This window comes from Camelus ferus, chromosome 10 (genome assembly GCF_009834535.1).
Source record: "Camelus ferus isolate YT-003-E chromosome 10, BCGSAC_Cfer_1.0, whole genome shotgun sequence".
NCBI classification, from domain to species: Eukaryota; Metazoa; Chordata; class Mammalia; order Artiodactyla; family Camelidae; genus Camelus; species Camelus ferus.
Window position 1 is genome coordinate 34,981,700 of NC_045705.1, and position 15,133 is coordinate 34,996,832.

General features: G+C 39.4%; 1 protein-coding gene across 3 annotated transcripts in view; it reads right to left on the reverse strand.

The window, feature by feature from the left end:
• The window catches only part of GAB2 (GRB2 associated binding protein 2), a 150,029-nt gene that overhangs the window by 42,182 nt on the left and 92,714 nt on the right, over positions 1-15,133 (reverse strand). For all 3 annotated transcript variants that reach the window (XM_032488743.1, XM_032488744.1, XM_032488745.1), the window contains one exon: positions 4,336-4,636. In XM_032488743.1, coding sequence (XP_032344634.1) covers positions 4,336-4,636 — 301 coding nt within the window. Of the gene's footprint in view, positions 1-4,335; positions 4,637-15,133 lie in introns of those variants that run through there.

Sequence of the window (15,133 nt, forward strand, 5' to 3'; positions counted from 1 at the left end):
TGGGAAAAAATATTTGCAAACCTTACATCTGACAAGGGGTTAATATTCAAAATATATAAGGAACTCATATAACTCAACAGCAAAAAAAATCAAATAACCCGATTAAAAAATGGGCAAAGGACCTGAATAGACATTTTTCCAAAGTAGATATTCAAATGATCAACAGGTACCTGAAAAGGTGGTCAACATCACTAATCATCAAGGAAATGCAAATCAAATGAAAACCATAATGAGATATCACTTCACCTCTGTTAAATGGCTATTATCAAAAAGATAACAGGTAAGTGCAAACATGGATGTGGAAAAGAGGGAACTGTTGGTGGGAATATAAATTGTTGCAGCCATTATGGAAAACACTATGAAGGTTACTCAAAAAATTAAATACAGAACTACCATATATGATCCACCAGTTTCCCTTCTGGGTATATACCCCAAGGAGTTGAAATCACTGTCTGGCTATCTGGAAGAGAGATCTGCCCCTTCGTGTTCACTGCAGCACTATTTACAACAGCCACAACATGAAAACAACCTAAATGTCCACTGACGAATGAATGGATAAAAAAAACATGGTTAACAAATACATAAAATCCACCATAAAAAAGAAGGTAATGTTGCTATGTGTGATGACATGGATGAAACGTGAGGCTATTATGTTAAGTGAAATAAGTCAGACAGAGAAAAACAAAAACTGTATAATCTCACTTGTATGCAGAATCTAAAATAATCAAACCCATAAAAACAGAGAACTTATTGGTGGTTTCTAGGGGTGGGGAAAATGAGTGAGGGTCAAAGAGTACAAATTTCCATTTGTAAAATGAGTAAGTCCTGGGGATGTAATACACAGCATGGTGACTATAGTTAGCTATACTGTAACAAATGTAAAGCAGAAAGCCAATAAGAGAGTGGATCTTAAAAGTTCTCACCACACACACAAATCATAACTATGTGCGGTGACAGATGTGGTAACTAACCTTATCATGGTAATCATTTGGCAATATACACATATATAAAATCATCATGTTGTATTCCTTAAACTTACGCAATTAAAAAAAATTAAGAACTTCAAGATGGCAATAGCAGAGCGTTAAACCAGGTGCAGGGTTGAGCCTGGAGTATCACAACTGAACAGGTCACATACCTATGGAGCTGGCCCTAAGTCCAGGGGGCCCCAAACCTGGCTGGTCATCAGAATCACCTGAGGAACTTAAAAAAATCTCTGAGGTATAATTTACATACCATAAATGTCACCATTTTGAAGTGCAAACTTCAATAGATTTTCGTATATTCACAAAATTGTATAACCACCACCATTCTCTAACCTCAGAACACTTTATCACCCCCAAAGAAGCTCTGTTCTCATTAACAGTCACTTCCCATTCCCCTACTCTTAACCAACAATCTACCGCCTGTCTCTATGAATTTGCCTATTCTGGACAATTCATATAAATAGAATTATAAACCATATGATTCTTTGCGTCTTCTTCCATTTAACATAATGTTTTAAAGGCTCAGACATGTTGTAGAATGTATCAATATTTCATTCTTTTTAATGGCTGAATAATACAACCATACACACACACACACAACATATCACATTTTGTTTATTCATTAAAGAACATTTGGGTTGTGTCCACATTTTGATTATTATGAATAGCACTGTTAACAAACATTTGTGTATAATTTTTGTGTGAACATATGCTTTTATTTCTCTTGACTATATGCCTAGGAGTGGAATTGCTGGGTCACAGGTTTAACTGTTTCAAAAACTACCACGCTGCTTTCTGCAGTAGCTGTACCATTTTACATTCCCACCAGCAATGTATGTGGTAAGATGCATGAGCAATGTATGTTTCTCCATATCCTTGCCAACACTTGTCATTGTCCACAGTTCTGACTACAGCCATCACAGTGAGTATGAAGTGGTATCTCATCGTGGTTTTATTTTTCATTTCCCTAATGATTAATCATTCGTAAATGATTGATCATTTGTATATCTTCTCTGGATAACTATCTGTTCAGATCCTTTGCCCATTTTCAAAATGAGGTTATTTGTCTTTTTGTTGTTGTTACTGAGTTCTAAGAATTCTTTTTATATTCTAGATTCTAGACCCTTCTCAGATGTAATTTGGCAATAATTTTTTTCCCATTCTGTAAGGAAGAACTTTGTAAAACTGTTGATTCCTCAGCTCCAAGCCAGATTTACCAAATCAGTACCTATCAGATAAAATATAAAAGTTTTTAGGGTGTTTCTGATGTACCCACCAGGTCTGTGAATGAATAGTCCAGACCTGTGCTTCTTAAACTTCAATATGTAAAAAATAAAATCACCTAGAGATCTTAATAAAATGTGGATTCTGAGGGAAATAGAAAAGTATCATTGGAATACCACAGGAATAACTGTTGCAAACATGATCCACTGACGAATGCTAAAATTTGTGGACAAAAGTTTAAGGAGAAATTGGATATTTGCACATTACTAAAGTATTTCCTCCAAAATATTTATTAATTACAAAAGCAAAAATAGTAGCTTCACAGTGAAAGAAGTTGGCAGATACCACTAATCAAGGTTAACATGACCAGTAATAAGTCATATTGACACCACGTGCCCCCAACACACGAGAGAAAGGCACACCACCTTTGTGGTGGTCTCCCCAAAACCAATAACCTCAATCCAATGAGAAAATGTCAGACAAATCCAGCTCGAGGGAAGTTCTACAAAATACCGACTCGTACTCTTTAAAGTGCCAAGGTCAAGAACAAGACAGACTGAGGAACTATCACAGATTGGTGGAGTCCTGGCGATGTAACCACCACATCTAACGTGCTATCCTGTGTTAAATCCTGAACAGAGCAAAGAAACCGGTGAAAAAGAGGTGAAATCTGTAGTCAACAGCATTGTACCAATCGATGCTAACTGCTCAGTTCTGACAACTGTAGCCTGGTTAAGCAGGGCAGTAACGTTAGGGAAAGGTGTATGGGAACTTGCAGGACAATTTCTGCATCTCGTTTGTAAGCCTAACATTATTTCAGAATAAGAACTTTTAAAAATGCACAGGCTCTGATTCTGTACGTCTGAGTGGAAGCCTTCCACCTTTCTAACAAGTTCCCAGGAGAGGCTGATGCTATTGGTCCACAAACCGCACTCTGAGTAGCGAGAGCCTAGATAAGGGGTCCTCAAACTTAACCACGCCTCAGTCTCACCTGGCAGGTTAGTTATGACACAGCGTGCTGGGCCTCACCCCCAGAGTTTTGATTCACGAAGTCTGGGGTGGGGCCCACGAATTCGCATTTCCAACAGGTTCCCAGATGAGGCAGATGTTGCTGATGAGCTAAGAATGGCATTTATGTTTTTAAAGGGCTGTAAATAATTTAGAAAACAGGAATATGACACAGACTGTATGTGGCCTTCAAATATGTACTGAAAACACATGCTGAGCCCTAGACCCCTGCTACTCAGAATGGAGCTTTTAAAAGACACTAATGCCTAGGTCCCATCCCTGAGACTCTTAGTTAACTGATTTGACACGGGTCCCTGGCATCGACATTTTAAAAGTTACTCCTCTTTAACTCTGACGTGTAACCTGGTAAAGAATGGCTACTCTAGGCTCTCCACCTGCCTCAAAACACCCTGCTCCTCAGTCATCCCAGAGCTGAGGAAACAAATGTCAAAGAGCATTTCTGCAATTTGAAACGCATTTCAAACAGTTGAGCTACTCTTTTTGTGAAGGTTAACAAAACCCAAACACAAATCATTATTTCCTCCCTCACCTGTCCCCTCCCAAGTGAGTAGAATGAACACTGGATTATACATCAGTAATAATCACAAAGGATCCCAAACCTCCCCCTGTCCAAAAAGAAAAGGCAAGTGTGACTGTGCAGGATGGTCTGAAACAGATGGCTAGGATGGACAGAGATGGCGCAGAGAAGGGATTAGGTGTGAGCTGCTATGGGGTGGCTAACAGGTGAACAGGTGACAGGGTACAGAGAGCTAGAGAGCGGAGGGAAGGGGAGAGAGGTGCAGGGCTGAGACATGGGGTGGTGTGCAGGCACCCGAAGAAACATCACCAAGTACCTTGAGCTGCATTCACAACCCCAGTGTATTTACACTCACTGTTTCCCACTTGAATGTAAACAGGCTAGGAGGCCCTCTAACATTTGGCAAACCCAAAGGCTCTTAGCCTTTGCCTGACTCCTCTGCCAGAGAGGACAGCCTTTAGCTACAGCCTGCTCTCCTTGCTTAAGGAGTGTGAAGGCCTTCATCTTAGCCCCAGTCACCAAGCCTCTTCCAGGAAGCACCTGGCCACTCCCGAGAAAGGTGCGTGTTCGCTCCCGTACCTGTGCTCTCCTCGGCCTGATTGAAGCCGCAGATCTGGCAGATGCTCTGGACCCACTTATTCATGTCCTCCTCCGTCTCGGCCACCAGGTAAAAGGTGCGCTCGCTGGTCTTGATGTCAAACACAAAACTATCCTGCAGCTCCTTCTTGTTGAAGGTCAGGCCTGCATCCACCTGCTCGCAGAAGTTCAGGTTGATGATCCGCAGGGGCTTCTTGGAGTGATCATTCTTGTAGTACTCCAGCACATCCGGGTCACCACTCATCCGGCCACTCCGCAGGATAAACCAGCGTTTCTTCCAGGCCTGGACAGGAGGGAGTAAGAAGAGGGGGAAACATCATTAGTGACTTCCAAGCTTCCACAGGTCCTCAGATATCACTAGGTTAAGGATGAGGACTGTTGTACCTGTGGGCTGAACGTGGCCTTCATCTCCCTTTCACATTTCCCTAGAGCTTCATAAATGGAGGATGACTTCAGAAGCATTTCACTATGGAAAAAGGGTCTTATCACTATGAAATACAGAAATTCCCCCTTTTGGATCAGGAGGTCAGATGAGGACTAAGGCACTTTAGAGCAATTATTAGGCTGGAATATATACTCAAACTCACAATACTTTCAGTCAGGGTAGAACTTGCAAAACCATAACATCTCAGTTTGTGGATGGATCCCCCACTAAGACATGGTGAGTTGAAGCAACAATGACACCCACAGCAAGCAGCAGAGAAACAAGCTTCCCAACGTTCAGTACACTGTGCTTTTTACCAAATCACACCTCCTTGGAAGAATAACACAGAAACCCTTGTAAAACTTCTGTGAAGCACACAACTTCAGGATGTTTCCCCGTCTCATTCACTGTATATCCCTAGAACTTATCATACAGCCTTGCACATACTATGCACTTCAAATATATATTATTGAACGAATAAACTCCTTACATCATTTTATACTACAGAATTTAACACTTCATTACATATTCCCTTATGTTGTCCTCTACATTTCATCTCTTCAACAATACTGACTAATCTGTGAGCACACACCACACAAAGCGGTAAAAAGACATTACATACAAAAGAGAGCCTTGGGTTGAGTCTATGCTCCACCACGGACTTGCTGTGTGATTTTTAGATGAAGTCATTTACCTCTTTGGATCCTGCCTCATCTACAGAATGAGAATCACCACCACTACCATCCACCCTACCTACCTTATAGGGTTTTTATTACACAAACGCACAGAAAGCACCATGTGTGCAACTCTAAAGCACCACAAATGCCAAGGATCTGACTGTCATCACAATTCTGTAGACACCCCTGGGACCTTCACTCCATTGATCCTACCACTGTCCTCTGTCCTCAATTCCCTCCCTACTCAACTTGCTCCTGTGACACATCATTATAATTATCCCCTGCTTCTTTCTCCTTTCCTCTCATTCACCTGGGAAACCACAATCCCTGGCTAAGTCTAATTCTCTACCTACTCTGCCTGTTTCCACTCAGCTGGAGAAAATCACACAACTTTGTTGGCTGCTCCCACTTTAAATTCAAGTCAACACTCCTGCTGCCCAACAGTCCTACTACACTTACCTCCTACATAATGTTCTCTTACTTTTTGGTAAGTCTTTGAACTCCTCTTTCTTTAAATCTCCAGCACCTCTGCTCTTTGGTATGACAAAGTAAAAGCAAGCAGAAGAGAATGTACACATGTCCCATCACCAAACTCACCCATCTGCCTGTATCAGTAGCAAAGTGGTCTGTTACTAGGGGGCATGGACAGTTCATCTAGTCTAAGCCAACCTCCTTCCACTGGAGCAGCCCCTCTCACCCACACATCAAAAGGCTGTAACAATTTTCCATTCTCTGGAAACACCGCCTTTTCCCTCCCTCCTAGGATCATTCCCATCAGGACACCAACTTCTCCCGTCTCAGAAAAAAAAAAATTAAAAGTTTGACTTGGTCCCATGTTCCCCTCCAACTATGGCCCAGTTTTCTGCTCTCCTCTTTACAGTAAAACCTCAAAGAGTTTTCTATACTATGAATCTTTATTTCCTCTCCTCCCATTTTTTTCTTGGAAGCAAACTAATCAGGCTGCCGCCCTCCTGCTCCCCCTGCCCCCACTAAAATAACTCAACTAAGGTCTTAAAGATTTCAGTGCTGCCAAAGCAACTTTTGGGTTTTACTTGATCTCTCAGCAACATCTGATAACAGTTTAGTATTCCGTCCTCTTTGAAGCACTTTTTTCCCTTGGCTTCACCCTCTGTTTTCCTCCTATGTCCCTGGCCTCTCTTTTCAGTCTCCAGTGCTGGTTCCCTCTGACCTCCCTGACCTCTAAATGTTGGAATGCCCCAACACCCTGTTTTCAGACTCTTTCTCTTCTCTTTCTATACCCACTCCCATGTCACAGCTTTAAAAGTCATCTAACTGCTGCTTATCTCTCCAGTGCAAACCCATCCAGAGTCTTCTGTCCAACTCTTCACTAGTACGCATCTCAAACTTCATATGCTCAAAACTGAGCTCTCAATATCCTCTAAGCCTGTTTTTCCTGCGACCTCTCCCATCTCAGTTACGAGCAGCTCCAGCCTTCCAGTTGCTCAGTCCAAAAATCCTGATGTCATCATTGACTCCTTCCTTTCACATTCAACATCCAACCTAACAACAAATGCGGCTGGTTCAAACAGTTCAAAATGTACCTCCAACCTGGTCACCACTTCAGCACCTACACTGTTTTTCATGGCGAGTCCATCATTTTGTCTTCTTCCTGCTTCTATACATCCTGCAATGTATTCTCAACACAGAAGCTGATGTAAGCAAGAACACGTCACTTCTCTGCACCAAGTCTCTGCTGGCTTTCCATCTCACTCAGAGTAAAAGCTGAAGTCCTCACATGGCCAGTGGGCCTGAGGTGACAGTCCCTCATCCCACAGCTCTCACCTCATCTCCTGCCGCTCTCCGCCTTGCCCCTTCTGCTCTAGCCACAGTGGCCACACACTCCTGCCTTGGGGTCTTTGCTCTCGCTGTTCCCTCTGCCTGGAATAGTCCTTCCCCAGATATTCCCATTGCTTAGCCTTTCCTTCAGGTCTCTATTCAAATGTCACATTACTGGACAGGCTGTTCCTGAGCATCTAACCCTCGCACTCTCTTTCCCCTTGATTCTGCTATACTGATCTCACTAACACCTACACCATCTAAAATACCATATTTTTGTTGATTGTCTGTACCCCTCTCCCAGAATGTAAACTCCACGAGGGCAGGGATTGGTTCTTTTTATGCCATACTGCACTCCCAGTGTTTAGAATCGTGCCTGACACATAGATGGTTATCAAAAAGTATGTATTGGAATAATTAATAATTCATTTTCTTACATGAACTCCTTACAGAATCTAGGAGGTCATGGGGATATAACTGGTACCTAATAAGCCTTAGACCGAAATGAAGATTAAGGTATAGGACAGAGCTAAGGAAAATACATGGAAGTACTGTTGGCTTATAGTCACCTAAAATCTTACCCAGACCCAGCTTACAGAGCTGTGTGTGCTCCTGGGTGTGCATGCAGCAGGTACACGCATATGCATGTAAGTGTGGGGGGGGGGGTAGCAAGGTGCATTTTTCAAAGGCATTGAAGCTTGTGTTTCAGTTGATGTATCCCCTTCAGTGCTTGCCTCTGGAGAGAAAGCTGTCTCCACATCACTGGTCTGCAGGTGCAAGCATAAACACACACACAGACAATCTCACAAACAAGAAAAAGATGTTTGCTACAGATAACATCGAGCCTGTCAGGCTCTGCTTCCAAGAAGTGGTGCAGGCTGATAAATGGCTGCCTATAAAATGCTGATAAACTTAGGACAGAGCAGGCAAAGCCATCTAGTCTAGTCCCAAATTCACATCCCTCTTCTGCCACTCTAGTCCCAAATTCACATCCCTCTTCTGCCACAACCCTCTCTGCTCCAATTCCTTGCAAATTTTTCCTTGGAAACCGTACACGTAAGAAAAAGCATTAGCAACTTCAAAGAGTCTAGCTCCCTCAGCTGAAATGGACCTCTGCTTCCTCTGAACCTTCGTAACACTTTTCACTGGTGTGTCATTTTTTTTTTTTTACAACATATTTACAGATATTTTTGTGTTTGTTGTTTCTTCCCAAGTAGGCAATGAACATCTCATATTCCTCTTTCAATCTCCATGGTGGGCATTTGCTAAACATTACTAGTAAGCAAGGCTATTTATCACCGAACCGTTCTTATCTCCTTGGCCTCATGTTATGTTTCCTTCCCCTTCCTCCCTTCCTCCCTCCCTTCCTTCCTTCCTTCCTTCTATCCACCCAACAAATATTTATTTCATGCTTACTATGCTACAGGCAACATTCTAGATGCTGAGGATACGGCATGATTTCCTGGTCTTACAGAACTTACAGGAGCCTAACAAAGTACTGACTATTCTCCCAACATGCTGCAAAATCACATGGCTGCATGGCTTTTCATAAGCTAATGCTTTTTCCTAGAATGCCTTTCAACATGTCTATCTGGAAAATTCCTACACATCTCAGTGCCAGCTTAAGTATCACTTCTCCTGGAGGGTCTTTACTAACGTCCCAGATAAAGCTCATGCTCATGTCTTATATTCCCTGTGCTTTCTTTGGCATCTCTTCCATCAACTCTGGCATTTCAATTGCTTATATGTCTTCCTCCTCTGAGCATCTTGAGGCTAGGGTTCTGTGTGGCCAACAGTTACTCAGGAGAGAGCTTAGTCTATGTGGGAACTCAGCAACGATGTACTGACTTTTTTTTCATGCAATCAGTATGATAATCTATGCAAACTAATAAATGCAATTTTAAAAAATAAGCCAGCTTTCACAGTAGGAAATAGGGAAGGAGGACAACAGGAGGATTACAGAAAAGAGAATAAGATAAAGGTATGCTGTGGGTTCTCTATGATGTGACTTCTTCAAGCATTTTGTTCTCTTCATTCTGATAAGTGCAGGGACCATGTAATAAATATTTATAAAGGAGTGTGGGAGGTTCAGCTTGAAAGTGTCCCATGATATAGAAATGAAAAATTATTATTGAACTACTGACACATAATGCAAGGAGAATATGGGAACCGGAGTCCTGAATATGTTCTTAAAGGGAAAGCTTCTTCAGGACTGTTCTTAAATCTACACAAAATCTCCTTCAAAAATAACTCAAAATGGATCATGGACTAAAATGTAATACACAAACGGAATTCAGCAAGATATAAAAAGAATTATACACCATGACCAAATGGGGTTTATTCCAAGAATGTAAAACTGACTTCAATATTAAAAAATCAATCAGTATAATCAACCACAGTAATAAGCTGAAGAAGAAAAACCACATGGTCCTATAAATCAGTGTGAAAATACATTTGACAAATTTCAACACCCATTCATGATAAAAACTCGCAAAAAATAGCAAGAGAGGGGGAACTTCCTCAATCTGATAAACAGCATCAACAAAAGACCAACATCGTACTTCATTCTGAAAGACTGAATGCTTTCCCCTAAGATCAGGAACAAGGCAAGAATATCTGCTCTCACTGCTCTTACTCAACACAGTGCTGGAAGTTCCAGTCAGGGCGATAAAGTAAGAAATGGAAGACAAATATCATATGACGTCATTTATATGTGGAATCTAAAAAAAATACAAATTTTATTTACAAACCAGAAATCGACTCACGGACATAGAAAACAAACTGTGGTTATCAGAGGGGAAAGGGGAGGGGAGGGATGGATTAGGAGTTTGGGATTAGTAGATACACATCACTGTATAGGAAATAGATAAACAACAAGGAGCTACTGTATAGCACAGGGAACTATATTCAATTTCTTGTCATGAGCTGTAATGGAAAACAATCTGAAAAAAAAATGTATGTATATATATTTAAAAAAATCTGTAAAACAGGAAGAAAATACAGTTTCCCAAAGGGCCAAAATTTGAAAAAAAAATGGTATAAAGGGCATACAGGTTGATATACTTGTAGGGTATCATGCTAAGTGAAATAAGTCAGACAGAGAAAGACAAATACTGTACGACATCACTTACAGGTAGAATCTTAAAAATACAACAAACTAGTCAATATAACAAAGGAAAACAGACTCAACAAATATAGGGAACAAACTAGTGGCTATCAGCGGGAAGGAGGAAGAGGGGTGGGGCAAGACGGGGTGGGGAATTAAGAGGTACAAACTATCATGTACAAAATAAGTAAGCTACAAGGATACATTGTACACCACAAGGGAATATGGCCAATATTTTATAATAGCTATAAATGCAGCATACCCTTTAAAAATTGTGAATCACTATGTTGTACACCTGTAACTTATATAATATTGAACTTTATAATTCAATTTAGGAAAAGGTATATAGATTGAAAAGGAAAAAACAATTGCCCCTATTGGCAGATGACAGGATTGTCTACATAGAAAATCCCAAGGAATTCAGGAAGAAACTCCTGGGAGAAACACGTGAGCCTGATAAGGTCATAAAATACAGGTTCACCTCATTTTATTGTGTGTTGCTTTATTACACTTTGTAGACATTGTATTTTCTACAAATTGAAGGTTTGTGGCAACCCTGTGTCAAGCAAATCCAGGCATCATCTTTCCAACAGCATTTGCTTACTTTGTGTCTCTGTGTTACATTGGGGTATTCTCACAATATTTCAGACTTTTTCATTATTATTTGTTACAGTGATCTGTGATCAGTGATCTTTGAAGTTAGTACTATGACTTGCTGAAGGCTCACATGACAGCATTTTTTAGAAATATTTAAAAATTAAGGTTGGTACATAGCTTTTTTAGACTTAACGCTACTGTACACTACAGTATAGTGTAAACATAACTTTTATATGCACTGGAAAACCAAAACATTTGTGTGACTCATTTTATTGTGATATTTGCTTTACTATGGTGATCTGGAATCAAACTTGCCAAGGTATGCATGTATAAGATGAACATACAAAAATTGACCTGCTCCTGTACACTAGCAAATAAACATGTGGTCATAAAAAACAGAAATACAATGCCACTTATAATCACTTTTGAAAAAATGAAATAGGTTTGAATCTAACAAAAAGTATTCAGGACATATATGCTGAAAACTATGTAATGCTGATGAAAGAAATTTTTAAAAACCTAAATGGAGAGGTGCACCAAGTTCATGGATTGGAAGACACAACATAGTACATCTCTCAAATTGATGTTTAGATTTAACACAATTTCTATCAAAATTCCAGCAAGTTTTTATAAACGTAGACAAAACTATTCTAAAACATATATGGAAAGGCAAAGAAAGTATAACAGCTAAAACAACTTTGAAAAGGATGATAAGAGGGAAGAAATCAGCCTGCAAGATTTCAATAATTATTATATAGCCACAGAAGTCAAGACTACGTGGTACTGGCTGAGGGACACACACATAGAACAATGGAACAGAACAGAAAACCCAGAAACAGACCCACACAAATACGCTGAACTAATTTCTGACAAAGATGAAAAAGCAATTCAATGGAGGAAAGACAGACCTTTCCACAAATGGTGCTGAAGCAATTGGGTATCCACAGGGGGAAAATGAACTTCAACCTAAGTCTCACAGCTTATATAAAAATAAACTCCAACTTAATCATGGGCCTACATGAAAAGCTATAACATATTTAGAAAAAACTGGAGGAAATCTTTGGGATCTAGGGCTAGGCAAAGAGTTCTTAGACTTGACACCAAAACCATAATCCATAAAAGCAAAAGCAAAATTAGACTTCACTGAAATTTAAAACTTTTGCTCCAAAGTCTTTAAGAGGCTAAAAAGACAAGCGACAGAGTGGGGGAAGATATTTGCCTACTACATGTTCCACAAAGAACTCTTCGACAAAGACATATGAAGAACCCTCAACACTCAATAGTTGAAAAAGGGAACTTAGGTTTACCAGGAGGTAAAGGGGGTTGGGAGGGATAAATTGGGAGTTTGAAAATTTGCAGATACTAACTACTATATATAAAATAGATAAACAAGGTCCTACTTTATAGCACAGGGAACTATATTCAATACCTTCTAATAGCCTATGATGAAATAGAATATGAAAAGGAATATATATTATACGTATGTACAACTGAATCACTGTGCTGTACACCAGAAATTAACATCACATTGTAAATTGACTATACTTCAATTCAGAAAATATTTTAAAAAGGGAAACAATCCAATTAGGACATGGACAAAAGACACAAGACATTTCACCGAAGAGATGGCAAATGAGCACATGTAAAGGTGTTCAACATCATTAGCCATTTGCGAAACACAAAACCACAATGAAATATTATCACAGACCTTTCAGAATGGTTAAAAAAATCGTAACAACACAAAATGCTGGCCATGAGGCAGAGAAAATGGGTCACTCAAACTCTGCTAGTGAGAATCTAAAAGGATACAGCCACTCTGGAAAACAGATGGGCAGTTTCTTAAAAAAACTAAATGTACAACTACTATATGACCCTGCAATTGTAATCCTGCACTTATCCTAGAGAAACGAAGATTCATATTCATACAAAAATGTGTACGTGGATGTTTATGTAATGTAAATTTTATTTACAATAGCCCCAAGCTCGAACAATCTAGATGTCCTTCAATGGGTGAGTGGTAAATAAACTGTGGTACTTCCACACCATAGGATACTATTCAGCAATAAAAAAACAAACAACGTATTGACACATGCAAAATCCTGAATGAATCTCCAGAGAATTAAGGTGAATTTTGTCAAAGCCAATCCAAGAAGTTTACACACTGTATGATTCCACTTATAGAAATTCTTGAAATGACAGAATTTACGAATAGTCAGAAGATTAGTAGTTGTTTGTGGTTAAGGAGAGGGTTGGAGTGCATCAGAAGAGGGTGGCATGAGAGATCCTCATGGTGATAACCATGGGAAAAGACAGATTCTTGGTCTGTATGTCATATCATATGTGAAAATTAATTTTAGATCATTATAAACCCAAATGTGAAATAGGAAACAGTAAAGCATTTAGAGGAAAACTAAGGAAAATATGTTCATGACTTTGGGGTAGGCAATGATTTCTTGAAGACATAAAAGGTACTAAGATAAGAGAAAAAGTAATCAACTGTACTACATTAGACTTAATTTCTGGTCATCAAAAGGCACCATTAAGAGGATGAAAAGCCAAGCCAAGAGAGTGAGAGGAGATATCTGTAATGCATATGTCCAATGAAGGACTCATATTCAGAACATGTTACAAAAAAGTCTACAAATTAGCCAGAAAAAGACAGGCCACTCAATAGAAAAATGGGCAAACGTTTGAATAGGCACTACACAAAAGATGATGACCATACAGCAATAAACATATAAAAAGATCTCAATTCCATCCGTCATGGAAATGCAAGTCGATACCACTACACAACCACCAGAATGGTAATAATAAGAAAGACTGACAATAATAAGTACAGGAAGGATGTGGAGAAACTGAAACTCTCATACCCTGTTTGTAGGAGTGTAAGTTGGTATATCCACTTTGGAAAACTATGGCAGTGTTTATGAAAGCTGAACATACTCATGCCCCAGGACCCTGTATCTGCTCCTAGGTACTTACCTCAAATAAATGTGTACATGTATTTACCAAAATACACACACAAGTATGTTCATCACAGCACCATTCATGACAGCCCATACCATGCCTGATTTTCGGCACTTCCTATCTCAAGTGCTTGTTACCTATAAACTGGACTATTTTCACAGCTTCCTAACCAGTTATCCTAATTTAATACTTATAAATGAAGCCAGTTTAATCAGAACAAAACTCTAATCATGTTACTCCCCTCAACTATCCAAAAATTTAATGGCTCCCCATCACCTGCAATTTCTAAATCCTATGACTTAGATTTTTTAAATTGAAGTTTAAAAATTATTTTCAATGTGGTAAAACACATATAACATAAAATTTACCATTTTAAACATTCTAAGTGTACAGTTCTGTGGCATTACATATATGCACACTGTTGTAGAACCATCAACACCATCCTTCCCCAGAACTTTATTTTCCTCAACTGAAATTCTGCATCCATTAAATATTAACTCCCCATTTCCCACTACATTCAACCCCTGAAAACCACCATTAGACTTTCTGTCTCTTTGAGTTTGACTACTCATATATATATGGAATCACACAATATTTGTCCCTTTGTGACTGGTTAATTGCACTTAACATAATTGACTTATTTTACTTTTTGCTTAATTCTTGGTATAACCCAGCCAGGCAGAAGAAACGCTATTAATTCTGATAAACAAAAACTAAAACCAAGGGGTACAAATGTAGAAAAATAAGGAGAGCAGAATGAGATAGATGATGCAGAGTGTGATAAGAAAAGTTTGAGACTGGAGTGAAAAGACCCACGTTATAGTTCTAGCTTTTGCTCTACAACCTTGGAAAAATTTCTTAACATCTCTTAAGCCTTAATAACCAAATATATAAAAGGGAAAATAACAAAACTAATAATTTTATTTAATTCTCAAAGCAATATTAAGTGTGAAAGCAACTAGCAAACTCTGAAAAACAGGTGCCAAGAACATAGTTATTGAATCTAAAGCAGCCCAAGGACATGCTGAGATCATGTAACTGGATAAAGGGTTATCATCATAAAAGATACCCAGATTTCCAATTCATTGTTTTTTTCACCATTACAGAGGTATCATTTTGTATTCTGTCTTGCTCCACACCACACATCAGCAGCTCCTCTGAATTTCACTTCTTCTGGTTAAAGGTATTAGGATTCTTCCAGCCTCTCAGATT